The sequence below is a fragment of the Dasypus novemcinctus genome, chromosome 29 (assembly GCF_030445035.2).
Source record: "Dasypus novemcinctus isolate mDasNov1 chromosome 29, mDasNov1.1.hap2, whole genome shotgun sequence".
NCBI classification, from domain to species: Eukaryota; Metazoa; Chordata; class Mammalia; order Cingulata; family Dasypodidae; genus Dasypus; species Dasypus novemcinctus.
Window position 1 is genome coordinate 23,574,230 of NC_080701.1, and position 27,182 is coordinate 23,601,411.

The 27,182-nt window shown below is 33.8% G+C and overlaps 1 protein-coding gene and 1 pseudogene across 4 annotated transcripts in view; one reads left to right on the plus strand and one right to left on the minus strand.

Annotated features, from left to right (window-relative positions):
- ADAM2 (ADAM metallopeptidase domain 2) overlaps positions 1-27,182 on the minus strand; it is a 114,964-nt gene that overhangs the window by 72,421 nt on the left and 15,361 nt on the right. For all 4 annotated transcript variants that reach the window (XR_009184014.2, XR_009184013.2, XM_058289870.2 and 1 more), the window contains exons 7-10: positions 14,568-14,624; positions 7,156-7,227; positions 6,557-6,723; positions 124-205 (exon numbers count right to left, since the gene is read on the minus strand). Coding sequence is in view for 2 of the 4 variants with exons in the window: in XM_058289870.2 (XP_058145853.1) it covers positions 124-205; positions 6,557-6,723; positions 7,156-7,227; positions 14,568-14,624 (378 nt within the window). In the remaining 2 variants the exon portion in view is untranslated. The remainder of the gene's footprint in view (positions 1-123; positions 206-6,556; positions 6,724-7,155; positions 7,228-14,567; positions 14,625-27,182) is intronic.
- LOC139437822 (uracil-DNA glycosylase pseudogene) lies at positions 15,093-21,489 on the plus strand (annotated as a pseudogene).

The following is a 27,182-nucleotide window of genomic DNA, read 5'->3' on the forward strand; positions in this document are numbered from 1 at the left end:
AAGATCTTTATCATCATAATGAAAATATTAATATACTTAGAAATGATAAAATTAGGGAAAATTTAACCATTTATTAATCTATACAACATTCTGTCTATACAAACAAATTAAACCATACCATACCAAAAGAACACCTCCTCCATATTTTCTATCACACATCTTGCCTTGAAAGGTTGCACCAATATAATCCGCATGTTCTCTGTAACTTAAGTTTAAAAAAGTATCATAATCAAATAATTTTTGTAAAACCAAACAAAATAAATAACAAATTTTCCTAGGACAATTTCTAGTTTTGCATATTTAGATTAAACTCACAGATATTTCCACCTAACCCTAGTGTAACAAAAACTAAGAAGTGACTACATGTTTCTCCTTCTTTTGAAAGCAATAAAAAGGGTTTTCAATGTATTCTTACTTGAATTTTGATAAAGTTCTACACTGTTTCTAAAAACAAAATAAATCACATAAAATCAAAATAATAAAAATAAATAACATCACTTAAAATTAGACAGCTAAGGCAATACAGCTAATAAATGGGCAGAGTCACCTTACAAACTAAATTCTCCCCTTAACTGGATGAAGTTTATCTGAAGAGTCATGCAAAGACATGGCTTATTTATGGGACAGAGAATAAAAAGGATTAGAATTTATACGTATATTTATATATACCCATATATATATGTATACATATATGAAAATACACATTTATTTATACATATTACTATATTTTATATGTAATAGGACATGAATATGGGGAAAAAGCTTATTAAATGGAAGGAGGGCTTATATATTTAAAATACAGTACCGTGTAAATACGTTATGATAGAGTTATTAAAAATACAATAGTGGAGGTATTTCTGGGGAAGATAGTGGAATAGGGAGGTACAGGACTCATTCCTCCTCCAAAAACAGCTATTGGACAGGGAGAAACTGACTGAAACAACTGTTCTGTGGCTCCAGAGGCAGGGAAACACTAAATAGCATCCAGGCAAGAAAACTATAAAGAGACTGAAAAACTGCAGTAAAAAACTACAAATAACTTGCTGGTGTGGAGAAGGAACCCATCACCCACCCTCGAGGTAGGTCCAAAACTGGCTGGCTATTGTGGAGGGAGAGGGACATAGAGGCCCTCCTCTCCAAGAACAGGGGTAGGCATGGCTGAGCACTGATTGTGGCTTTTTGTGGGTGAACCTAAGAGCACTGGGTCCCAGTTCTGGCCTGCTGTATTAGCCCATGCTTGGCAGGGACTGCCATAGCCACTGTTTCAACCCTGCCCCTGACAGAAGCAGAGCTGAAGGAGGATTAAGACACACGTACTTCTTAAGGCTGTGGGGAACAGTTTGTCAAATAGCATCATCTAAAGGGAAGGCAAGGAGGCAGGGTCTCAGGGAGCTGACAAAAAGGATTTTTTGTTCCTTCTGACACTCTGCCCAGGGCCCTTTGGAACTGGTCTGCCCACCTTTTCTGGGTCTCTGCCCTGTTATGGCTGGGAATTACTGACTGAGGAAAGTCCTCTCCTGGGTGATCTTCCTCCCAGAATTTACCCTACAGGCAAAAGCAGCTAGAGGAAACCAACCAAGCAACCAACCAACCAAAAAAACAAACAAACAAAAACCCAGAAAACAAAACAAAACAAACTGAGGTAAAACAAAAACAAACAGAAGAAAACAGAACAGATCCTAGAGAAAGAAGAGAGGAAATCTCTCTTGGGGGTGAAAAAATTGCATTAACAGAGCAGTTTTAAAAATTATACTGCATACCCAGGGCAAGACTCAGATGAATAAGAGTTGAATAAATCTAAGCAATTAAATATGGGTAATTCTAAAAGTCTAGAATAAGTTCAACCAAGTATTACTGAAGAAGCTTAACACAAAATCTATCAACAACAATACCCTAGATAAGAGAAAGAAATTGTCCTTCAGAGTAAACTCAAGATAATGTGATACTCAAGAAATCAGAAAAAATTATGAACTATACTAAGAAACAGGATCATATGGCTGAGTCAAAGAAATAAATTAAAAATTCAGTGGAGATACAGAATTTGGAACAACTAATCAAAGATGCTCAAACTAATCATGGAAATCAATTCAAGGAGATGAAGGAAAATATGGTTAAAGAGATAAAAATACAGTAAGAAGACACCAGGTAAGCATTAGCAAAAATGTGAAAGTCTGTAACAAAAAAAATACTGAATTTATGAAAATAAAAGCATGTCTTTGCTGTTATGGCCATAACAGAATGAAGCTGGAAATCAATAGCCAGCAGAGAACTAGAAAATTCACAAATAAATGGAGGTTAAAAAGCACATTTAGTCAAAGAAGAAATGGCAACAGAAATCAGTAAATATAGTCAGATGAATGAAAATGAGAACATAACTTATTAAAACTTATGGGATAAAGCAAAGGCAGTGCTGAGAGGGAAAAGTATAGCCCTAAATGCCTACATTAAAAAAGAGCAAAAAAAGCTAAAATAAAATACCTAAATTGTATACGTGGAAAAACTAGAAAAGAAGACCAAACTAATCCCAAATCAAGCAGAAGGAAAAGAACTAACAGACATTAAAGCAGAAATAAATGAAATTTGTAATTAAAAAAAAGTAAAGAATTAATAACACCAAAAGTGTGATCTTTGAAAAGATTAGTAAATTTGACAAACCATTAACTAGATTGACAAAGAAAATAAGAAAGAACATGCAAATAAATAAAATCATAAATGAGAGGAAGACATTGCTAATTACCCCATAGAAATAAAAAGGGTCATAATAGAATACTATGAACAATTGTATGCCAACAAATTAGGCAACTTAGATGAAACAGACAAATTCCTGGAAATACATGAACAAGCTACATTGACTCTAGAAGAAATAAAAGACCTCAACAGACCAATTACAAGTAAAGAGATGGAATCAGTCATCATGGAATTACAGGTGAATTCTACCAATTATTGCAAGAAGAATTAACACCAATTGTACTCAAACTCTTCCAAAAACTTGAGAAGTCAACATCACCCTAATACCAAAGCTAAGTAAAGTTACAAGAAAAGAAAATTACAGACCAATTTCTCTAATAAATAGATACAAAAATCTTCAACAAAATATGTGCAAATCAAATCCAAGAGCACATTAAAAGAATGATCAAGTGGGTTTTATCCAGATATGTAAGGGTGGTTCAATACAAGAAAATCAATTAAAGTAATATACCACATTCTCAAATCAAAGGGGAAAAACCACAAGATCATCTTGATTGATGCACAAAAGGCATTAGACAAAAACCATCACCCTGTCCTGATAAAAACACTTTGAAAGACAGGAATAGAAGGGAAATTCTTCAACATGATAAAGGGCATATATGATAAAGGGCACAACTTATATCATACTCAATAGTGAAAGACTGGAAGCTTTCCCTATAAACTGTGGAACAAGACAAAGATGACTACTGTTATCATTGTTATTCATCATTGTGCTAGAAGTTCTAGCTAGAGCAGTTAGGCAAGAAAAAGAAATAAAAAAACATCCAAATTGGAAAGCAAGAAGTAAAACTTTCACTATTTGCAGATGACCTGATCCTATATATACAAAGTTCTGAATAATCTACAACAAAGCTAGTCAAGGTAATAAATGAGTTCAGCAAAGTGGCAGATCGCCATGTGTAGCAGTTTGATATTACTGATGAATTCCAGAAAGAAATATTGGATTATGTTTGTAAACTGGTCTTTTCCTCTGGGTATATGAGATTATATTGGATTACTTAATCAAGTAAACCTCTTGTGTCAGTAGGGCATTGAGTCCCTGCCCCTTGGTGGGAGGGGACTCACAGATAAAAGGCATGGCAAAAGACAGAGTTGGAGGGTTTTTGATGTTGGAGTTTCCATATTGGAGTTTGACGCTGAAGCCTGAAGCTGGACCCCAGGGAGAGAGACAGAACTGTTCACCTGATAGTCTACAGCTGACCTTGTGGAAAAAAAAGAGGAGCTGAGCCCAGAGGAACCTAGGAAACCTGAACCCTTAGAGATGTCGGCAGCCATCTTGCTCTAGCACATGGAAACCGACTTTGGTAAGGAAACTAACTTATGCTTTATGGCCTGGTATCTGTAAGCTTCTACCCCAAATAAATAACCTTTATAAAAACAAACCAATTTCTCATATTTTGCATTAGCATCCCTTTGGCTGACTAATACACCCTGCAAAAACCAATAGTGTTTCTATACACTAGTAATGAGCAAGCTGAAGAAGAAATCAATAATAAAAATTCCATTTACAATGACAACTGAAATAATCCAATATCAAGGAATAAATTTAACCAAGGATATAAAGGACCTGTATACAGAAAACTGCAAAACATTACTATAAGAAATTAAAGATCTAAATAAATAGAGAGATGGTCTATGTTCAGGGATTGGAAAAGTAAATATCATTAAAGTAGCAATTCTATCCAAACTGATTTACAGATTCAACACAATCTCAATCAAAATTCCAATAGCCTAATTTGTTGAATGCAAAGGCCAATTATCAAATTTAGCTGGAAGTGTAAATGGCCCTGAATAGCCAAAAACAACTTGAAAAAGATAAGAAAGTTGGAAGACTCACTTTTCCTGGTTTTATGTCATAGCACAAAGCTATGGACTTTGTGAGAAGAGTACTGTACTGTCATAAAGATAGATATATTGACCAATGGAATCAAATTGAGACATCAGAAACAGACCTCCACATCTATGGTCAACTGATTGTTGAAAAGGTTATAAAGTCCTCTCAACTGGGACAGAATAGTGTCTTCAACAAATGGCGCTGGGGGAATTGGTTAACCATATGCAAAAAGAACGAAAGAGGACACCTATCTCACACTTTATATAAAAATTAATTAAAAATCTATCAAAGAACTAAATAGAAGAGCCTGCACCAAAAACTCGTAGAGGAAAATGTAGGGAAGCACCTTTAAGATCTTGTGGTAGGCAATGATTTCTTAGACTTCCCACCCAATCACAAGAAATTTTAAAAAAATAGATAAGCGGTACCTCCTGGAAACTGAAAACTTTTGTGCTTCAAAATACTTCATCAAGAAAGTGAAAAGTCCGCCTACTCAATGGGAGAAAATATTTGGGAATCACATATCCAATAAGTGTTTAATATTCATAAAATATAAAGAAATCCACAACTCAACAATAAAAAGACAAACAACCCAATTAAAAATGGACAAAAGACTTGAATATATATTTTCTCAAAGAGGAAATACAAATGGTTAAAAAGCACATAAAAAGATGATCAACATCACTAGCTATCATGGAAATGCATATCAAAACCACAAGGAGATAATCATTTCCACCTCCTAGAATGGCCACTATTAAAAAACAGAAAACTAGACATATTGGAGAGGATGTGAAGGAAGAGGAACAGTCATTCAATGCTATAGGCAACAAAATGGTACAGCCATTGTGTATGACATTTCAGTGGTTTCTCAGGAAGGTAAGTATATAATTGCCATATAACCTGACAATCCCACTAGTAGATATATATCCAGAACTGAGAGCAGGAATATAAACAAACATTTGCACACAAGTGTTCATAGTGGCATTATTCATAATTCCCAAAAGTTGGAAGCAACCCAAGTGTCCATTAACTAATGAATGGATAAACAAAATGTGGTATATGCATATGATGAATATCATTGAGTTGTAAGAAGGAATGAAGTCCTGATGCATGCAACAACATGGATGAACCTTGAGGACACTATGTTGTGTGAAATAAGCCAGGCACAACAGGGCAAATATTGTATGGTCTCACTAATATGAACCAGTTATAATAAGCAAACTCTTAGTTAGAATCGAGACTATAGGTTATCAGGAAGTAGAATGGAGGGTCAAGAATGGGGAGCTGATGCTTTATCTGTGCAGAATTTCTAATTAGGTTGATTGTAAATGTTTGGAACTGGATAGAAGTGATGGTAGAATATAATTGTGAGTATAATTAATAGCACTAAATTGTGTGTGAATGTGGTTGAAAGGGGAAGTTTAGGATCATGTTTACCACTAGAAGGAAAGCTAAAGGATAAAACTTGGGACTGTGTAATACAGTGAAACCTGTTGTGGACAATGACTGCTTAATAGTATAAAAAGAAGAATTGTAACTGAAGTATCACACCAATGCAACAGCAGGGGATATAAAGAATATGGAGTTTTTCTCTTAGGAGTAATGAAAATGTTCTAAAAATTGTGCACAACTCTGTGATTTTATTGAGAAACATGGACTGTACACTATGGTATATTGTATGGTGTGTGAATATATGTCAATAAAACTGCTTAGAAAATAAGTGTTTTCACATCTTTGTGGGGGGTTTTTGACCATAAAGTATGAAAGGGTCATATTATACATCTATAGAATTCAGGGATGTTTCTTTATATAAATTATCTTATGCATATTTACACTCTATGGTAAAGCATGTACATGGTAATAATAGTCACACTGTGCTGTCAGGAAAAAAATGGCACTGTTAGAAATTAGGTTGCACATGGGTGTATTTTGTTTGCATAAGTTTTAGTATTACTGCCAAGATATCATGCTCACACAAGTAAAAATGCCACATCATGTGGACGCAAAACAAGATATGATCTTTTCCATTCTAAAAATCTGTGTAATAACTCATTAGCATCTCCAGTGGTCAGAATTTTATTTTCATCTATCCAAAGCTCCAATGAAGACAGAATTACTGTAATGTTAACTGAAGCAAAAATCTAAAACAGAACACATATAGAAAACATATTCAAACATAGCTTAATTAGGTTTTGGAATGTATCTATGAAAACGAACATTATATTGATGATAAGTATTAAACAATTATTTTGTTAGTCTGAATTGAGTCTTTCAAGGTACATTAGTAAGTAAAAAATACTACTGTTATAAGTATCAGCTTTAAAATGCCAGTATTTATTTAATACTTATTTACCAATATTTACCAATTGCATTATTTAATTTCATCCTTACATCAACTTAATTAGGTATATAGTAGTATTATTTCTATTTTACATGCAGGAAAACTGAACTTAAAAAGTTTCAATATCTACGTTCATTCAAGATTTGTAGTCAGGCAGTATCATAAAAGAAGCTATAGGAATTAAGTAACGTAAGAAAATGCAAAGGTACTAAAAGATGAAAAGAACACTTACAGCATTGGTCAGTCCAAACAACTGGAAAATTTTTTGAGTGACAACAGTCGTATCAGAACCCATGTAATTATACTGAAAGATATAAATACCCTTTTAATCTAGATACATATTATTTAATATTTAATAATTGTCATTTTTCTGCTTAAAATTCAACATAGGATATTGTCAAAATTATCAAAATATAGTATTTAAACATTATTAGTGTAGATATCATAGGATATGAATTCAGTATATAAAAATTGGAAAATATAAAAAATTATAAAGGACTACAAACCAGGTTATGATTGTACTATCAATTGATTAATGATAATTTTTGAAAGAAAATGTTAACTTTAAAGTATAATATTTAAATATGAAAAATACTTATTTCCCAGAGGTAAAAATTTGATTCAGAAAGACTGTACATTAAACATACTTATTCAAGGCCATGCCTGTCTGAAACTTCATTAAAACTATTATGAAAGTATCATTAGAGGGACAAAGGTTCATAAAATTAAAAGAAAAAAGACAAAGACAAAATTAGGGAACTGGAAAAGTGATGAGTATATGATAACTGACAAGGCACATATAAGAAATTGAATTATAAATGAGGAAAAAATCTAGTTCACTTTGAAAAAATAGAGAATACTCATGAATTGGCTACATCAGTTTCTCTGAGAGAATTTGGTACTAAGACAAGTGGAATGTTTTAAAACTTTTTAAAGTTAGGGCACAGAAAGTTTCCATAATTACTGGATGCAAAAGATAATCTGAAACATTTACATACTGATTACTTCCATTTATATAACATTCTTGATAGGAAAAAATATACAGAAAGGGGGAAAGATTAGTGGTTTCCAGAGGACAGGGAAAGTTAGGGAATTTACAACGTGGATGAAAAAAGACAATTAATACATGTTAACAGTAAGGTAAATCATCTGTCGAAATTATCAGACAAGGATTTTATTGCAACCATCATAAAAATATTTCATAAAGCAATTGAAAAAATAGAAAACATCACCAACGAACTACAAAATTTAAAAGAACCAAACTGAAATATAGAATTGAAAAATACAATAATCAAAATTTTTTAAAAAGTTTCAGTGTAGGAATTAAAAAGCAAAATAAGTGTGAGAAAGAAAATAATAATGAACATGAAGAGGAAAAAGGAGAAATTACCATTACTTATTCTTTGCAAAAGAGAAAACACACACTGGGAAAAAAAAAAGAAAAGACTCAAGGATCTGTGGCTTAATTATGCCATGTTATTATATGTTTTCTGTTTGTTTTGTTTTTCTTGTTGTTCTCTTATATTGTCTTTGTCTGTGTTACTTTAACATTTTTCAGAATTCCATTTTTATTTTTGTAAACTATTTTTTGAGTATATCACATTGTATAGTTTTGTATTGGTTTCTCTCTCTAAATATATAAATTTCTTCTGACCTCCATGATTTTAGATGAGATAGCTGTTCCACTGAAGTCAGTTTTTCCTTATTGATAATGCAACATTTTTCTCCAGCTGCTTTCAAGATATTTTCCTTTGTCTTTACTCTTCAAAAGTTTATTTATGATATGATGTGATTTGGTATGGGTTTATTTGGCTTTACCCTAATCTATCAATCATATTTTAAATATGAAAGGTTTAAATATACCAATTAAAATTCAGAGATTGGCAGAAGAGGTTATCTTTAAAAATAAGGCCAACTATAGGCTGTCTACAAGGAACTCACTTCAGATACCACAATATACCTAGGTCAAAAGCAAAAGGATGGAAAAAGATATACCATGAAAATATTAATCTAAAAGAAGGAAGAATACCTGTATAATTATAAGATAAAGTAGACATCAAAAGAAAGAACATTCCTGGAGGCAGAGAGGAACGCTACAGAATGACAAAAGAATCAATCAAGAAGTCATTATGTACCAATAACAGAGCCTCACAATATATGATACAAAAAAATGAAAGGAGGAATAGTAAAATCCACAAGTATGGTTGGGGACTTCAACTCAGCACCTGACAGAAATACTAGACAGAAAATTGGCTGAGATAGAGAAAAAATGAATAATAAAATCAACCAACAAGATCTACTCAACATTTTTGGAACATTGCACCCAAACATCAGAGGAATTCATATTCTTTTTAAGTGCTTATGGACTATTCAACAATACTGATCAAATACTGGGTCAAAAGAAAAACCTCAACAAATTCAAGAGAATTGTAACAAAAACTTGCAAACACTTGGAAATTAAGCAACACATTTATAAATAAAATAGTAGTCAAGAAAGAAAGTTTGAAAGAAATAATTAATACATAGAACTTTATAATGAAAATAAAACACCTGAAAAGTTGTGGGATATATCTAAATCAGTTCCAAGATAAAAAATTATTCCAAAAAATAGTTATAAAAGAAAAAAAAAAGTTCTTAAATAAAAAATCTCAACTCTTACATCAAGAAACTCAAAAAAGAAGAGAAAAATAAAACAGAAACATGAAGAAAGAGAAAGTAATGAATGCAAAAGTATTATTCAAAGAAACTGAAAATAGGCAATCAATAGGAAAAAATCAATGAAACAGAAATCTGGTTCTTCAAACAAAAAAAATCAATGAAAGTGATAAACTTCCAAAAAAACTGAAAGATCACTATGGCCCACTGGATGGACTGGAGGAGAGTGTAAACTACAATGTAAACCATTATCCATGTGGTGCAGCAGTGCTCCAAAATGTATTCACCAAATGCAATGAATGTCCCATGATGACGAAAGAGGTTGTTGATGTGGGAGGAGTGGGGTAAGGGAGGTGGGGGTATATAGGGACCTCTTATATTTTTTGAATGTAACCTTTGGAAAAAAATAGAGGAAAAAAATAGAAAAATTAAAAAAATTTTGAAATAAAAAATATGAGATGACACAAACTAGCAATATCATGAATAAAATGGGATAACATTATTTGGTAGCCATGTAAGAAAAATAAGAGAATGCTATGAACAAGCTATAATCATAAATTCTAAAACTTAGAACAAATATATCCATTCCTTAAATATCACAAATTAGCACAACTTAACATCATGGATTACCGGAGTAGTCCTATAACCACAAAAGGAAATTAATTAATAATCTTAAAAATTCATAAAAAGTCCCTAGATGCAGATGATTCCACTGGCAATTTGTACTGAGTATTTAAATAAGAACTGGTATCAATATCACACAGTCATTTCCAGAAAATAGAAGAAAAAGGACAACATCTCAATGCAGTATGAAGTGATATTACCATTCTGCTAAGTCAAAGGCAGCAATTTATAAAAACAATGCTAACTCACAACTAAGGGAGAAATACTCCAGGCATGCAAGATGTGACCATTTGCAGCTTTTTTGTGAATCCCAGAAAAGATCATGCTTTTGGAGTTAGTCTATTTCTGTGGGTATGGAACACTTTGATTGGTTTAGAGTCAGTTTGGGGGCTTTGATTGGACTGCTTCAGTGAGGCATAACCAGGGTGGGTCTCGGTTCTCTTGCTGAAGTCCAGCAAGGAGAAACCTGCAGAGCCACAGAGAAAGTGGCTTACAGCTGCAGAAAGACAAAGAAACCAGGAGAGGCTGACAGTGGCAGGAGGCTGGAGGCAGGATAGCAGCCAGAAGCTACTAAGATGAGCCATATTCCTGATTTCCCACAGCTGAGCCTGGGGAGAAAGATGGCCTGGAGGAGAGAGCAGAGACTGGCTGTCATTTTGTCTTGTCACAGGACATGAGTCCAGAATCGCCAGTAGCCATCTTTTGTTGAGATAGCATCTCTGAAGGTGCCTTGATTTGGACATGTTCACAGTCTCAGAACTGTAAGCTCTTCTAATAAATTCCCATTATAAAAGACAACCTATTTCTGCTATATTGCTCCCAGCAGTTTTTTATCAAACCAAGACACAAGGCTAGTTCATTATTTGAAAATAAATTAATAAAACCACTATATCAATAGACTAAAAAAGGAAAAATAACATATTTGACAAAATTCAACAATTCATGATAAGAATTCCCCAATATAAGGAGAGAAGGAAGCACCATCAACTTGAAAAAAAGAAAATACAAACCAAAAAACACTACAGTTAGCATCATATTCAATGGTGAAAGAACTAATATATTCTCCCTAAGGCCAAGAAAAAGGTAAGGATGTCTGCTTTTACCACTTCTACTTAACTTAGTACTGGAAATGTTGCCCAGAATATTATGCAGAAAAAGGAAATAGAAGGTACACTGACTGAAAAGGAACAAATAAAATTGACCTAGTTTGCATATGACATGATGATGGTCAACACAGAAAATATCACCCTATGTTCCAGAAATTGGTCTCCTAAGTATTTACCCAATTGTTTTTAAAACATAAACAGAATTTGACATCTGATTTATTAATAATCAGCCACAACTGGAAGCAACAAATATGTCCTTCAAAAGATGAATGGATATACACATTGGTACATCCACACAATGAAATATTATTCAATGAAATAAGAAATATATTATCAACGCATGAAAAGACATGGAGGGACCTTAAATGCATGTTAAGTGAAAGAAGTAAGTTTGCAAAGGAAATATGCTATATGATTCCAATCAAATGGCCTTCTGGAAAGGTCAAAACTATGAAAATGGTAAACATATCAGTAATTATCAAAACTGTGTGAAAATGGAGATGGTTGAATAGGTGAAACAATTTTTTAGGGTGTTGAAACTGTTCTTATCATACTATAATGGTGGATACATTATACTGTGTACTTGTAAAAACACATTTTTTTCACATTCTGCAAAATACAGTAATGGTTCTCCTCTGAGCTATAACACATTCACACTTTCCTTCTTTTTGACAACCTTCCTCAGCTCAGAGGTGCTCAAGGAAACATGACTACTAGAAGTAATTTGGTATTCTGAGTGGGATCCTGAAACAGAAAAAGGATCATTAAAAAATTACTATGAAATCTAAAAATAGTATATATTTTAGTTAATAGATATGTATCAATTTGGGGTCATTACATACTAATGATCTGTTATATATTAATGCAAGGTATTAGCAAGAGGGAACACTAGGTATGAGAAAATCAATGAAACCAAAAGTTTTGAAAGAATTACAAAATAGACAAAATAAAAAAATACTGACCAACAGAAAATGAGGGAAGAGAGTAGATATCAAAATCAGGAGTATGAGAGGATATATCACTAAAAATCCTATAGAAATTAGAAAGAATGTAAGAGATTAATATGGAAATATTAATGTGAACAAATTAGGCAGTTTAGATGAACTGGATGAATATTTGGAAGATGTTTTAGTTTCTTAGGCTGCTCCAGCAAATACCATGAAATGGTCTGGCTAAAACAATGGGAGATTATTATCTTATAGTTTTGACGTGACTAAACGTCCAAATTAAGCATCATCAAGACACTGCTTTCTTCCTGAAGACTGGTTGTTGGCAATCCTTGGCGTCTGTGCCACATGGCAAGGCACATGGCAGTGTCTGCCAGTCTCTCCTTTCTCTAACATGTTTCGCCGCTTTCAGCTTTTTGCTTCCATGGCTTTTCCCCCTATCTCTCTGTATTCATTCCATATATAAAGTACTCCAATAACAGGATTAAGATCCATACTGGTTTTTGGTGGGTCACACCTTAAATGAAATAGCTTCATCAAAAGGTCCTATTTAACAATGGGTTCATACTCACAGGAATGGATTAACTTTGAATACCAGGTTTTTCTGGGGGTACATATAGCTTTAAACCACCACAGAAAATAAAACTACAGAAACTGGTTCAAAGAGAAATAGGATATATTAATAAAGTCATAAAATATAAAGAAATTGAATTAGTAATTGTGTCTTCTCTCAAAATAAAATCTGTTCCAGAGGCTTTATTGGAGAATTCTATGAAACATTTAAAGAATAAATAATGGAAATTTCTCACAAAATCTTCCCTAAAATAAAGGAGGAGAGAAAGTATTTCACAGTCATAACCCTGATAACAAAACTAGGCAAGACATCTCACAAAAAACCCGTACAGAATACACACACACATGAAAAGGCTAAGCAAAATATTAGCATACTGAAGTCAGCAACATATAAAAATGTTCATGGGAAGTGGACTTGGCCCAGTGGTTAGGGCATCTGTCAACATCAATTCTTGATATAAAAATTCTCAACACACTTAGAACCCAATAAAGGTGAAAAAACTATAGATACTATCATATTTAATGGTGAAAGATACTGTTTTCCACAAACACTGGACCAAAGTAATCATGAGACATTTGAGTTAAATATTAAATTCAGATGCCAAAACAATTAGATAATGAGAGTTTATGCTAAAAGTTACAATGTCTTAAATGAAATTCTAATGCCATCAAAAGATAGACAAAGATTTTCTATATATGAAACCAAAACAAGAAGTTCTGAAAATGAATAACGAGAAAGTATACACTGTGAAAATGCAAAATATGACAGCGAAACTATCTGTACTGGAGATGATAAAGTTGAGAAGTTGCCCACAGAGTACAGGAAAAGTTCTAAAGATAGAAAATAAAAGAAAAAAGATAAAGAATTATTTTAGAAGCTCCATACTTCAAATAGAGTGCCATTTCATGGGGAAATCCTGAAAAAAGTCTCCCTCCCATAAATTAACAATTTCTCCTGCCTATCAAAAATATATATGAGGGAAACAGACTTGCCCCAGTGGTTAGGGCATCTGTCTACCACATGGGAGGTCCACGGTTCAAACCCCGGGCCTCCTTGACCCGTGTGGAGCTGGCCCATGAGCAGTGCTGATGTGTGCAAGGAGTGCCCTGCCACGCAGGGGTGTCCCCCAAGAAGGGGAGCCCCACGTGCAAGGAGCACACCCCATAAGGAGAGCCGTCCAGCATGAAAGAAAGTGCAGCCTGTCCAGGAATGGTGCCGCACACACGGAGAGCTGACACAGCAAGATGACGCAACAAAAGAAACACAGATTCCCGTGCCGCTGACAACAACAGAAGTGGACAAAGAACATGCAGCAAATAGATACAGAGAACAGACAACTGGGGTGGGGGGGGGAAGGGAAGAGAAATAAATAAATCCTAAAAAAACATATGAGTGATAAATTTTTACTTCATAATATAATATAGTATAATATCGTATAGTATAGCATAGCACAACACAGCATAATATTATAATATAATATAAACACAAAGAAATATTTTTAAAATTTAAAAAATGGTATGATATATACCATGATTTTCTATCATTTTTCTGAAATAAAACTATATATTACTAAGAAACTATGCTAAAAGTAGCAAATGGTTTTATTTAGATTATGTTATAAAATTAAGATTAAACATTTTATAGACATTTGATTACTAATAATTTAAAGTGAATTAAAAGTTAATCCCTCTTTGCTAATATACAGTGATACAATACAAATAAATCAGAGTATACTTACCAAATTTTTTTCTATTACAACATGCATTTCTATGTACTGAGAAAAGTCTGGCAATGGCTGAAAAAATTCACAAAAGTCAAGTCAAAACTAAAGAATTCCTTATTTATTTTAATACATATCACAACTATTAATGAATCTGATGTTGGAATATAAGATTTTAAATACAGAAATAGAACTAGATAATGTAAGACAAAATAGTTAACAAAGAATCCTATTCAGCTAATTGCTCAGTCACATCCTCTGCACCTATGAATCATTTAAATTACTCAGAAAATAGCTTTCCTCTAACTTCCAAACTCCTTATTCTCATTGGCACTAGGCTACACACATTATATTACTCTCTGATGAAATCCTCTCATCAATTCTCCATTTTAAAATGTGGTAGTTTTATTAGCATAATACTATATTACTAGGTTTTGTGGTTATGTGTATAGCCCTGACTCTTGTAGGGGTTGTGATTTCCTCTGACAAGTTAAGGTATTCTTTGTACAAGTCAAAACAGAAAAAAATTAACAAAAAATCAAAATGACTGATGCTTTAAAACTTGACCGCGAATGTGTCAAGGCAGGGGTTCTGAACGATGGGTATTTTGTCACTCACTGAGGTCCTAGGGTTTAAGGGCCCAGATGCGAGAGTGTTAGTGATTTTTATAATTATTATTTCATGAAAGTAACCTAAGAGTAATACACCAGGGAAAAACCATAAGGGGCCTGGGAGGCTTTGCACACACAGTAAGATGATGGTGTAGATATGAAAAATATTCACTAAAATATCAACAATCTAGAAGCACTGGAAATAGTTCCAGAAGCAAAGCAGAGTACGAGAATCAAAGCTCATGAATTGTGGAAATTTTTATTATGTTTATTTTTATCTGGATTTTTCTCTTTTTTACATAGGTACTTAATCCTTTGAAACATCAAAATAATCTCATAAAGGAAGAAGAAAAATATATTTGCAGGCATCTTATACAAAGAAAATCCAATGGAAATCCATAAGGAAACTACTAAAACTAATAAATTATGTTCAACAAAGTGGCAGAGAAGGATCAAAACACAAAAATTGATTGTGTTCCTATACACTAACAACAAACAATCTACAAAGGAAATTTAGAAAATTCCTCTTGCAAGAGCATCTAAAAATAAAGTACCTAGGAATAAATTTAATCAAGAATACAATAGACTTGTACACTGAAAATGACAAAATATTTTTGCTAAAAGGAATTAAAGAAGATCTAAATAAATGACAAGGCATCCCATGTTTATGGATGAGAAGAGCTAATGTTGTTAAGATGTTAATATTACCTAAAGAAATATACATATTCAATGCAATCCCTATCAAAAGGCCAATGCTTTTTGTTTTTTGGGTTTTTTTTGTAGTTTTTGTAGAAATGGAAAAAAACTGATCCTCAAATTCATATGGAACTGCAAGGACCCCAAATTGCCAAAAGTTTTGAATAAGAAGGCCAAATTTGTAGGACTCACACTTTTTAATTTCAGATCATACCATAAATCCGTAATACTTAAAACAAGGTGGTACTAGCATAAAGACAAGTGACCAGTGGAACAGAATTGAGAGTCCAGAAATAGACCTAAACATCCACAGCCAATTGATTTTTAACAAGGGTTTTAAGAAAGTGCAGTGTGGAAAGAACAGTCTCTTCAAGAAAAGGCTCTGGGGAAACTGGATAGTCTTACACCAAATACAAAAATCAAGTGAAAATGGATAAAGACCTAAATGGATAGATTCTTAGCTATGACACCAAAAGCACATGCTTGTTAATTTCATCAAAATTTAAAACTTCTGTGTGTCAAAGGAAATTATCAAGGAAGTAACAGTCAACCATATATCAAATAAGGGCTTAATATCCAGAACTTTCACAATGCAACAATCAAAAGGCAAACAACCCAATGAAAAAATGGGCAAAAGAATTGAATTGACATTTCTCAAAAGAAAATATACAAATGGTCAATAAGCTCGTGAAAATTATCCATTAGGAAAATGCAAATCAATACCACCATAAGATAACAACTCACACCCACAAGGGTGGCTATTATTACCAAAAAAAAGTAAAACTAGCAAATTTTGGAGGGGAGATGGAGAAACTGGTATTCTCATGAAATGGTAGACAGAAAACAATCCGATCATTGTAGAAAGCAATTTGGCAGTTCCTCAAAAAGCTAATACAGTATTATCATATGACCTGGCAATCCCAGTTCTGGGTATATACCTAAAGAAATTGAAAACAGTGTCACAAACAGATATTTGTATGCTGATGTTCATGGAAACATGCATGGCAGCCCAAAGTTAGAAATAGTTCAAATATCCTTCAACAAATGAATAGGTAAAGAAAATATGGTACATACACACAAGAGAATATTATTCATCCATAAGAAAGAATGAACTTATGAGACATGCTGCAACACGGAAGAACTTTGAAAACATTATAATCATTGAAATAAACAAGGCACATAAGGACAAAAATTGTATGAAATCACTTAGATTTCTAACACAGCAAATTTGTTGAGATATAAATTGAGTAGAGGTTTCCAAGGGATGGAGAGAGGAGGGAAGAAGGGGTGTATGTTTGTAAAAACAAATTTACTAAAAGTATAGTATCAGGGAAACTACTGATAAACCTACTACATCTGCATATCCCTTCAAGTTTGCCATATAAAGTAACTTAAACATGGGAATGATATTCCATCATATTCAGCAGTCCAGACCACACTCAAGCTAAGGAGATTGTCCAGGGTAGACCTTAAGGACTGGAATGTTGGGGAAAGGTTAGATGAACCAAAATATCCTGTTAGGCCCTATTAATCTCACAGAGTCTGGGGTTCTATTTTACATGGATAAACCAGAAAGCAATGGGATAGATGAGTTAAAAAAAGAAAAAGGCAAAAGGAAACATTTGGTACAAAAATATGTTCAAAATCTAGACTAGTGATAGTTCATGGGTATATATTATACACGTCACATTTTATCAAATGGTTCACTAAAAAAACAAAAAGATCTCATTTTAGTAAAAAGCTTTCCTTAACATATGAAAACGAGCATTCAATAGGGAACAGCAAATCTGGAGTTTGAGTAAAGATTTTTTAAAGTGATGGTTATAGTATCTTAAAGGCAAAAGAAATCAATAAAGATCAGTAGGACAAATCTAGGGTTGCTTGATCACCCATCTTTGTCCACTTTGAAATTCTCTTTTCTTGCCCAATGATTGAGATTTAAGAATTTTGTTACAAAAATGCATATCATATTCCCTTATGGTCTAACTGGTTTCTCACCATTTCAAACCAAATTAAAATATCATTTGAATGGAAGAGTTAAGTCCTTTGTTTACAGGGCTCCATCAACACAATAAACACCTTAAAAAGAAAAGATCTGTTTTCTTGTCCTTTTACTGGGGGACAAAATGCATTTAATTTAAAAATATTTAATTTGAGAGTAACAATATATTAATGAATTGCAAGATTAAAAACTATTTCTTTCTACTGAACAACTTAATTGTTAACTGCCTAATTCTGCCTGGAGGAAGTCTTGCTCGCTTTTATCTCTGAGACTGGGCCCGGGGATGAGTTTAGTTTCATCTTTCATTCATATGTATACTGAACAAAAACTTATTTGGAGAAAACATAAGTAGTCTATTTTAGCAAAATTTTAAAACATCTAAAAAAGAGTACTTAAGAGAATCCTAGGAAATGGGTATGTTTGAAAGGAAGGCAAGTGCCGTATTTATAAAGACTTCAAAAGTCATTTTACTTTCTAAAAGAAAGCAGCCATAGCAGGAGGAAAAAGAGCTTAGATCCGGGTTATATAAAGAGGACTCCAATTGTAGGAAGGTTACCTTAACCAAGAAAATATTAAAGAATTAGATCTATGCAAGAATATTAGAGAACACACTACAGTGATAATCCAGACTTTTGGGGGCAGGGGAAACAGTGACTATGTAAATGGATTAAACAGATTTAAAGATGCGTCATGACATTGATCAAAATTTTAGGTAGTGGGAAAGAACATGGAGACTCTCTATAGATAGACAGATGGATAAATAGATGTAGATGGAAAGCGAGATACGATGGTGAAAGATAAAATATAGAAACCTGTGTATATTTACTTTTTTACTCAGGCAACTTATATGTGAAAGATGAAGTCAATCTCTCAGGAGAAAATTTGGAGTGGGGGATCTGTAAATTACAGTAGGAAAATATATGAAGAATATATATGACATAAGACAACAAAACACTGAGATAAAACATAGAAAATATCTATATGGTAACTTTGAGGGGATAAAGAAAAGCCAGAAAAGGTGAGAGAGAGTGAGAAGAAGGAGAGTATATTATCAAAGAAAGTAAACTGAGTAGGAAATCCCAGGCAGTTTCTTCTTTAAATCACCTTGGAAAAAAGCATCAAATATTTCAAACAGCAAATCTGACAAAAAAGTCAGTTCATCCTATTCTAATATGAATCTTCTGTATAAAGGAAAGGAGAATTGTAGAGATATAACTAAGAGATTATCTTTTATTTTATTTTTAGTATGGAGGAGTCATGATTATGTCCATAAAATGAAGAAAAGAAACTGAAGAATAAGAAGTCAAAATATTAGAAAAAGTAAAATGATTAATGAAATAAGGTTTTAGTATCATTCTATTTATAAATAAGTATGGAACTTAAGTAGAAGAAAATAATAAATACTAAAATGTAGGAATCAAATTAAAGACATAGAAAGGGTGAATTACAAGATAGATGGCATTTACACACCAACTATATCAGATACTATACACTACTTGAAAGCATGAATGAATTATTATTAGAAATGATTTGGAACATTTCATAACATTAAAATATCAATTAACCAGAAATACATGAAATTGGACAATTGTATCCACCAAATATAGAGTTTCACAAACATATAGAAATATTTAACTTCAGAGAACAAAAAATGAGAAATGGGCAAATCTACAGTTGTAAAAGGAGATAGTAACATACCTCTCTCAGCAACACTATTAACTATTCAGTCCTAATTCATAATCCTAGACACTACACACAAAAACTGAAGAATGTTCTTTAGTTTCATGGCAAATAGTATATTTTGATAACTTCAGTGAAACTGAAAATTGTCTCAAAAACTTTAAATAATGAGACATTCAGGGTAAGTGCTTTGCACAATAAATACAAATTAAATATTTGGTACAAAAGTTGGAAAAGAAAAAACACTCCTATATGTCTTGTTTGTAAGCATAAAATAAAATAGAAAATATTTTTAAATTGACCATTAAAATTAAGAAAATTGGGAGGAAAGATTTCCTCATATAAAATTTTAATCAAAGATTTACATACAGTATACACAGATATATTATGTAATGAATTACATATATATATATATACACACACACATATCCTGTGTGTCCGTGTGTGTATAGATATATACACACACACACATATATATACACTAACAGTAAAGAAGAAAATCCAGTTGAAAAGTTTTTGTGTAGATTAATTTATACGTTCGATTTACGGCTTTTACTTGGACATCAGTGAGATAGGACTCAGGTTGAGGCTCTGACCGCTTGCTGGGTCTGATATAATGGAGACACAGATAAAGGGAGCCGCCATATTTGATCTTGTTTCACCCACAGCTGAATTGTAAGGGGAGAAGCCCCTGAAGAGTGTCCAGGAGCTGAGGTCCAGGTAGAGATAAGCCACATGCCTGATCGCTTGCTGCTGAACTCGGGAAGAAAGCGGAGCAGCCCATACTGATAGAGGAGGCCAGGAAAGAGACAAGCCTATGCCTGGTTGCCTTCAGCTGAGATCTGGGAGAAATTCTGGAGGGCAAGGCAGAGACCTCAGCAGAGATCAGGGGCCACCTTGCTTCACAAGATGGCAGCTGACTATGGTGACAAAGCATATCTACTGATTCCTTAACGTGGACATTTCACAGTCTTGTAATTATAAGCTTTTACACCCAAATAAATCCCCATTATAAAAGTCAACACATTTCTGGTACTTTGTATCAGCAGCCCTTTGGCAAACTAAAGCAGGTGCATATAGGTGACAGAATTAAGGCAAAAAGAAACATGAGCCTGGGTTCTATCATTAATTCTACTACAAAAAGGCTATATGATCTTGGTTTACACAGCACTGATTCATGTGGATAACAGAAGAATTCATAAACTGGTGAGTTTGATCTAAACCTATTATTTTTTATTTCACATTATGTCATCATTTGATCTAAATGTCATGCCTGGAACTTAAGTAGTGCCCAAATGCCCTGCTACAATAAAGCTCAAGCTCAACTGAGGTAGTGAGTTTTAACCGTAGATGGAAGAAGCAACTCAGCCGAGAGTTTGGGAAACCTTATTTCATCAAGCTGAGGGGATTTATTTCAGAAAGAAAAAAAAGATTAGTTTAACCACCCCCACACCAAGCCTTCATGTGGACCAAGATGTGTAACATCAGAAATCCATAGCATTGACCCAATCAAGCTCATGGGCTCCGCCTTAGTGGTCAAAGACCTGTTCTACCTCCACCCAGCTAGGAAAGCATTTTTGAACAGCTGTCTACAGACATAGATGGTTTAGTTCAACCTGGTCATGGAGATTTATCTGGGTGGGCCAAACAAGGTATTCTCCTCAATGCACTCTTCATTGTTTGGGTGCATCAAGCCAATTCTCATAAGGGTAAAGATTGGGTGCAGTTTACCCATGAAGATGGGTCCTGGTTAAATGAGAATGTGAGTGGCCTCGTCTTGTTATTCCCTACTCTAAACGCTCAGAAGAAATGCAGTGCCATCGATAGGAACAGCACCACATGCTCCCTGCTGTCAGTGCACGGAGAAATCTTTGGATGTAGACATTTTTCTAAAATGAATGAGCTGCTGCAGAAGTCTGGCAGGAAGCCCATGAACCGGAAGGAGCTGTGATCCTGAGTTAAGAGGAATGTTCTGTTTCAATGTTTTTTGAGAAGCTGCTTTTGAAGAATTAGTCAGTTGTGAAGTTGACTTGGAAAAAAAATTTTTCCCTAGTAATTGTTACGTACCCTGCATCAGGGAAAGCTGCTCTAGTAATGCAGTCATGAGCAGCCTGTCCCTGAGACTGGTAAGCTTTCTTTGCAGCGTGGCTTTGGCCTGGAACATGCTGCCAGGAAACTTCTATGAAGCCAAATACTGGTCAAATATTCCTCTTCTCACCCCTCTTGGCCCAGCCAGTAGTTTGGTTCCTGCTGCTGCTTATGCCTACTGGGTAGGTAAGGTTTAGTTTTATAAGGTGCTGGAGTTCTCAATTAGAAAGTCACTCTGTGCCAGGTCCTGCCTTCCACTCTCAACCAGGTATACTAGCCCACAGACCTTGAGGAAAGCGGGATGATGTTTTGCAAGTTTTCAGAAATCTGGTTCAGAAATTAGGCATCATTTTCTTGATTTTAAGAGAGATGAAAATTGTAGAAGGATAATGTTTGGTGAGTCAATGCATACGGGCAGCTGCCAAAAGAAGTGAGAAAGGTCTTGTTTATACTTATTCTTCTGGTGTTGCTTGGAATAAATGGTGGAAATTGAATAAGGAAGGGGAAGGGGACTTTTTTTTTCCTATCATGGGGATTGATGCTTTTTTCCATGTTTATACCGAGTTAGGGTTTTGAAGGCAGCATAGATGGCTAATTACCATTTTTTATGGACTGTACTCAGTTTGGGACATGTTTTTCTGCAACACTGGAGAATTTTACTGGTGCAGCAGTGCGCCAAAATGTATTCACCAGATGCAATGAATGTCCCATGATGATTAAAGAGGTTGTTGATGTGGGAGGAATGGGGTGAAGGGAGTGGAGGGTATATGGGAACCTCATATTTTTTTTAATGTAACATTAAAAAAAAATAAAGTGAGAAAAAAAAGGAAACATATATATATATGTATACAATAAAAATATTTACTATTAGTAGCATTAATAGCTTTTTAAAAATAATTACAAAATTATAGAACACTTACTAAAGCAAATTATTTCAAATCTATACTTCTCATGTTCCAGATTAAATAAAAATGACAACTCTTTATAAAACTCCTTGGATTTGGCTAAATTTACATTCCAAGGAAATGTATCAAATGATTTTCAAAAACTACTGACATTAAGATTAGTTTATGTTTTTACCAAAAATGGTTAACTTTTATTTCAGAACATCAGATTCTCAAACTTGGGCATTGTGGTATAGATCTAATTATGTACCCCAACAATGATATGTTCCTAATCTTTACCTGCATTCCTGTGTTTGTGGAAATAATACCCTTTAAAGATGTATTACCAGTTAAGGTTTGCCCAAACTGAATGAGGGCAGACCTGAATCTCTATTAATGGAAGCCAGAAGTCAATGGAAATGGAAGAGCAGACACAAGGAGGGAAAAATTGATATGTTGCTAGGCAGCAGAGATGCAAGGAACAGAATGCCAAGGAGTGCAGCAAGCGAGCACCAGAATCTACAAGAGAAAGCATGGCCCTGCTGATGCATTGATTTTCAACTTCTAGCCTCTCAAAGCATGAGCCAGAAAATTTCTGGTGTTAAGCTAAACAATTTTCTAGTATTTGTGATGGTAGCTCTGGCTGAAAAAAAAAAAAAGAACGTGCATGGTAAAGGGGAACTTTATCTGGAAACAGAGAGCAGGCCCAGTGCTGAAAGATGGAGTGAAAACATAGAAGAGATATAAAGAACAGAGTTGAGCTTACTGCAGTTGCTAGGGAGGAAAAACCATAATAAAAATAAAAAGACCAGAAGTTGAGAAGAAGAACTCCATTCCTGGAATTCCACATAATGGGGAATTCTTGAAAGTTACTGTGTACACTTAGGGCAAAACACAGGAACAGAAAAACCAGAGAAGAATGGACTGTTGTACAAATTCAGTATGAACTGGACTAAGTGTTGAAGAAGAGAATAAGAAGATAATAAACCCCCACCCAATCTACATTGAAACCTTAGGTAAAATGGAATATCTGACATCCAGCTAGTACTTCAAAAATAATCAAATGCCCAGACTTCAACAAAAACTCACAAGGCATACAAAGAAACAGGAAAAGATGATCCATGCAAAAGCACAAATAAAGCAGCAGAGGAAATAAAGACATTGGAATAAACTATTCAAAGATGATAAATCAATTCACCTACGTAGTTCAATAAGCTAGAGGAAAACAAGGGCATGGACTAAAGGAAATGAAGAAGACAATGCAAGAACAAAGGAGGAATAAGAAATTTTTAGAAATAACAAAGCAGACGTTTTGGGGATGAAAAACACAATAATGGAGATTAAGAATACCCTAAAGGAAGCTGATGTGGCTCAAGTGGTTGAGGACTTGATTCCACATGTGAGGTCCTGGGTTCAGTTCCTGGTGCCTCCTAAACACAAAAATAAACAATAAGGAAACAAACAAAAAATTAACTCAGGATAGCCTATGTGGATCAGTGATTGAGAACTGGCTTCCCACTTATGAAGACTCTGGGTTCAATCCCTGGCCATGGTACATTTGGGAAAAAAAAAAAAAACTCTAGAGGTGTTCAACAACAGATCAAGAGATTTAAGTAGGCAGAAGAAAGAATTGGTGAAATAGAAGACAGCGCAACTGAAATCATCCAGTCCGAACAGCAGTGAGAGTAAAGAAGGAAAAAAAGTGAGCAATACATTCAGGACCTGTGATACTGTATGAAGTGCACCAACATACACATTACAGGAATCCCAGAAAAAGAAAAGACACAGGCAGAAAGAATATCTGAAGAAATAATGGGCCAAAACCTTTCCAAAATTGACAAAAGATGTGAGTATGTGCATCCAAGAAGATCAACAAACTCTAAATAGTATAAACCTAAATAGCACTCACTGAAAACATATCATACTCAAAATGTCAAATGCCAAAGAGAAAGAGAAAATTCTGCAAATAGGAAAGAAAAGTGACTCATCACATTCAAGGTATTATTAATAAAATCAAAAGAAATTATGGAGGTAAGAAAATAGTGGTACAACATATTTAAAATACCCGAACAGAAAAACTACCAGCTAAGGATCCTATACTAGGCAAAACTCTCCTACAAAAATGGGGAGGAGTTCAGGACATTCACAGATGAACAAAAACTGAGAGAGTTCTCAAGCCCAGAGACATTCTCTGCAAGAAATTCTAAAGAGATTTCATCAGATTGAAAGGAAAGGACACTTGGCAGTAGCTTGGAGTCATATGAAGAAATAAAGATGTCCATTAAAGTAATTCCATGGGTAAATACAAACTCTAGTATTATTATATTCCTGGTATGTAACTCTACCTTTTATTTCTTAAAACATATATAATTGAATAAGAAATGGTCATAATTATATATTATGGGCATAAAACTATAAAATAGGTAATGTATGACAGACACAAAATAAAGAGAGGTGCCAGAGGGATATAGGAACAAAAACTGTATATGCTATTAGAGTTAAGTTGGAATCATTCCAAACTAATTGCTTATATATTTAAGTTGTTAAATACAAACGCCATGGTAACCACAAACTAAGGACTTAAGTTACATACAGAAACAGAAATGAGAAAAGTATTAGTCTCTTTCTTTAGAAAAGATAAACTATACACAAATAAAGGCTGCAATGAAGGAAAAGAGGGACAAAAAAGGTAGAAGACATACAAAAAACAAAGGGCAAAATGGCTTAACTAAGTCTTGTCTTATTGGGAATTAGTGTGTAAGCACATTAAACTCTCCAATCAAAAGACACAGCTTGGAAGAATGGATAAAAAAGCAAGATCAATTTATATGTTGTTTACATAAGACTCACCTAAGACCCAAAGACAAGGAAAGGTTGAAAATGAAAGGAAAGGAAAAATTATTCAAACTGGTATAGCTATATTAATATCAAACAAAGTAGAGTTTAAGTCAAAACCTTGTTACAAGGGGCCAGAAAAATAACAAGGTATATAAAATTGTCAATCCACCAAGAAGATATAACATATATGTACCTAAACATGGAGCCTCTAAGTACATGAAGAAAACATTCACAAAATTAAAGGGAGAAACAGACAGTTTTACAGTTATATTTGGAAAGGTCAATACAGCACTTTCAATAATGGATAGAATATCTAGGGAGAAGAGCATTAAGGATACAGGGAACTTGAGCAGCAATATTAACCAACTATCCTTAACAGAGATATACAGAGCACTATCTCCAACAAGAGCAGAACAAACATTCTTCTCAAGGGCACATAGATCATTCTCCTGGACAGATCATACATTTAGGTCACAAAGTAAGTCTCAATACATTTGAAAAGAATAAAATGATACAAACCATCTTTTCTGGTCACAATGCAATGAAATCAATAGAAGGAAAACTGGAAAATTCACAAATATACAGATTCCCATATTAAAAATAAGGAAGAACTCAAATCAATCATTTAACTGGAAGACAATAAGAGTAAACTAAATGGAAAATTAGTAGAAGGGAAGAAATAAGAAAGATCAGAACGGAAATAAAGGTAAACATAGAAAGGAAAGCAAAGGAAAACATTAGAAAATCAATGAAACCAAAAGTTAGTACTTTGAAACAATCAAATTGACAAACCTTTAGCTAGACTGACAAAGAAAGAGAGAAGATGCAAATAACTAAAATCCAAAATGAAAAGGGGTATTACTGCTAATCTTGCAGAAATTAAAAGGATTATAAGTAAATTCTATGAATTATTGTATGCCAACAAATTAAATTATCTAGAGGAAATGGACAATTTCTTAGAAATACACAAATTGATATAGGTATAAATAGATCTCAACATACCAATAACAAGTAAAAAGATTGTATCAATAATCTGAAACCTCCTCAACATAGAAAAGTTCAGATGGCTTCCCTAATGAATTATATGAAACACTCAAAGAATTCACATCAATCCTGATCAGATTTTTCTAAAAAACTGAATGAATAAGAGGAAACTCTTCCAAATTCATTGTATGAGGCCAACATTATCTTACCACCAAAGACAGAAAAAGACATCACAAAAAAAGAAAACTACCAAACAGTTTTCCTTATGAATATAGATGAAAAGATCCTCAATAAAATACTAGCGATTCTATTGCAACAGCATATAAAAATAATTACACACCACAGGGTGGGTGTAGCTCAGTGGTTGAGCACCTTACTTCACATGTATGAGGTCCCGAGTTCGTTCTCTAGTACCTCTCTCTAAAAAAAAGAATTATATACCATGACCAAGTGGGATTTATACCAGGAATGCAAGTATGAGGGTAGTTCAACATGAAAAAATCATTCAGGATGATGCAATACATTAAAAGAAAGAAGGAAAAAAAATCACATGATCTTCTCAACTGGTGCAGAAAAGGCATTGAAAAAATCCACCATACTTTCTCAACAAAAATAGATAGTAAACTAGGAAATAAAGGTAACTTCCTCAACATGATAAACAGCATATATAAAAAATGCACAGCTAACATTATAATTAATGGTGTAAGAATGAAAGCCTTCCCCCTCGGCATAAAGAACAAGATGAAGATGCCTGCTTTTACCACTGCTTTTCAACGTTGTTTTGGAAGTCCTTGATAGAGCAATTAAGTAAGAAAAATAAATTAAAGGCATCCATATTAAAAAGGAAGAA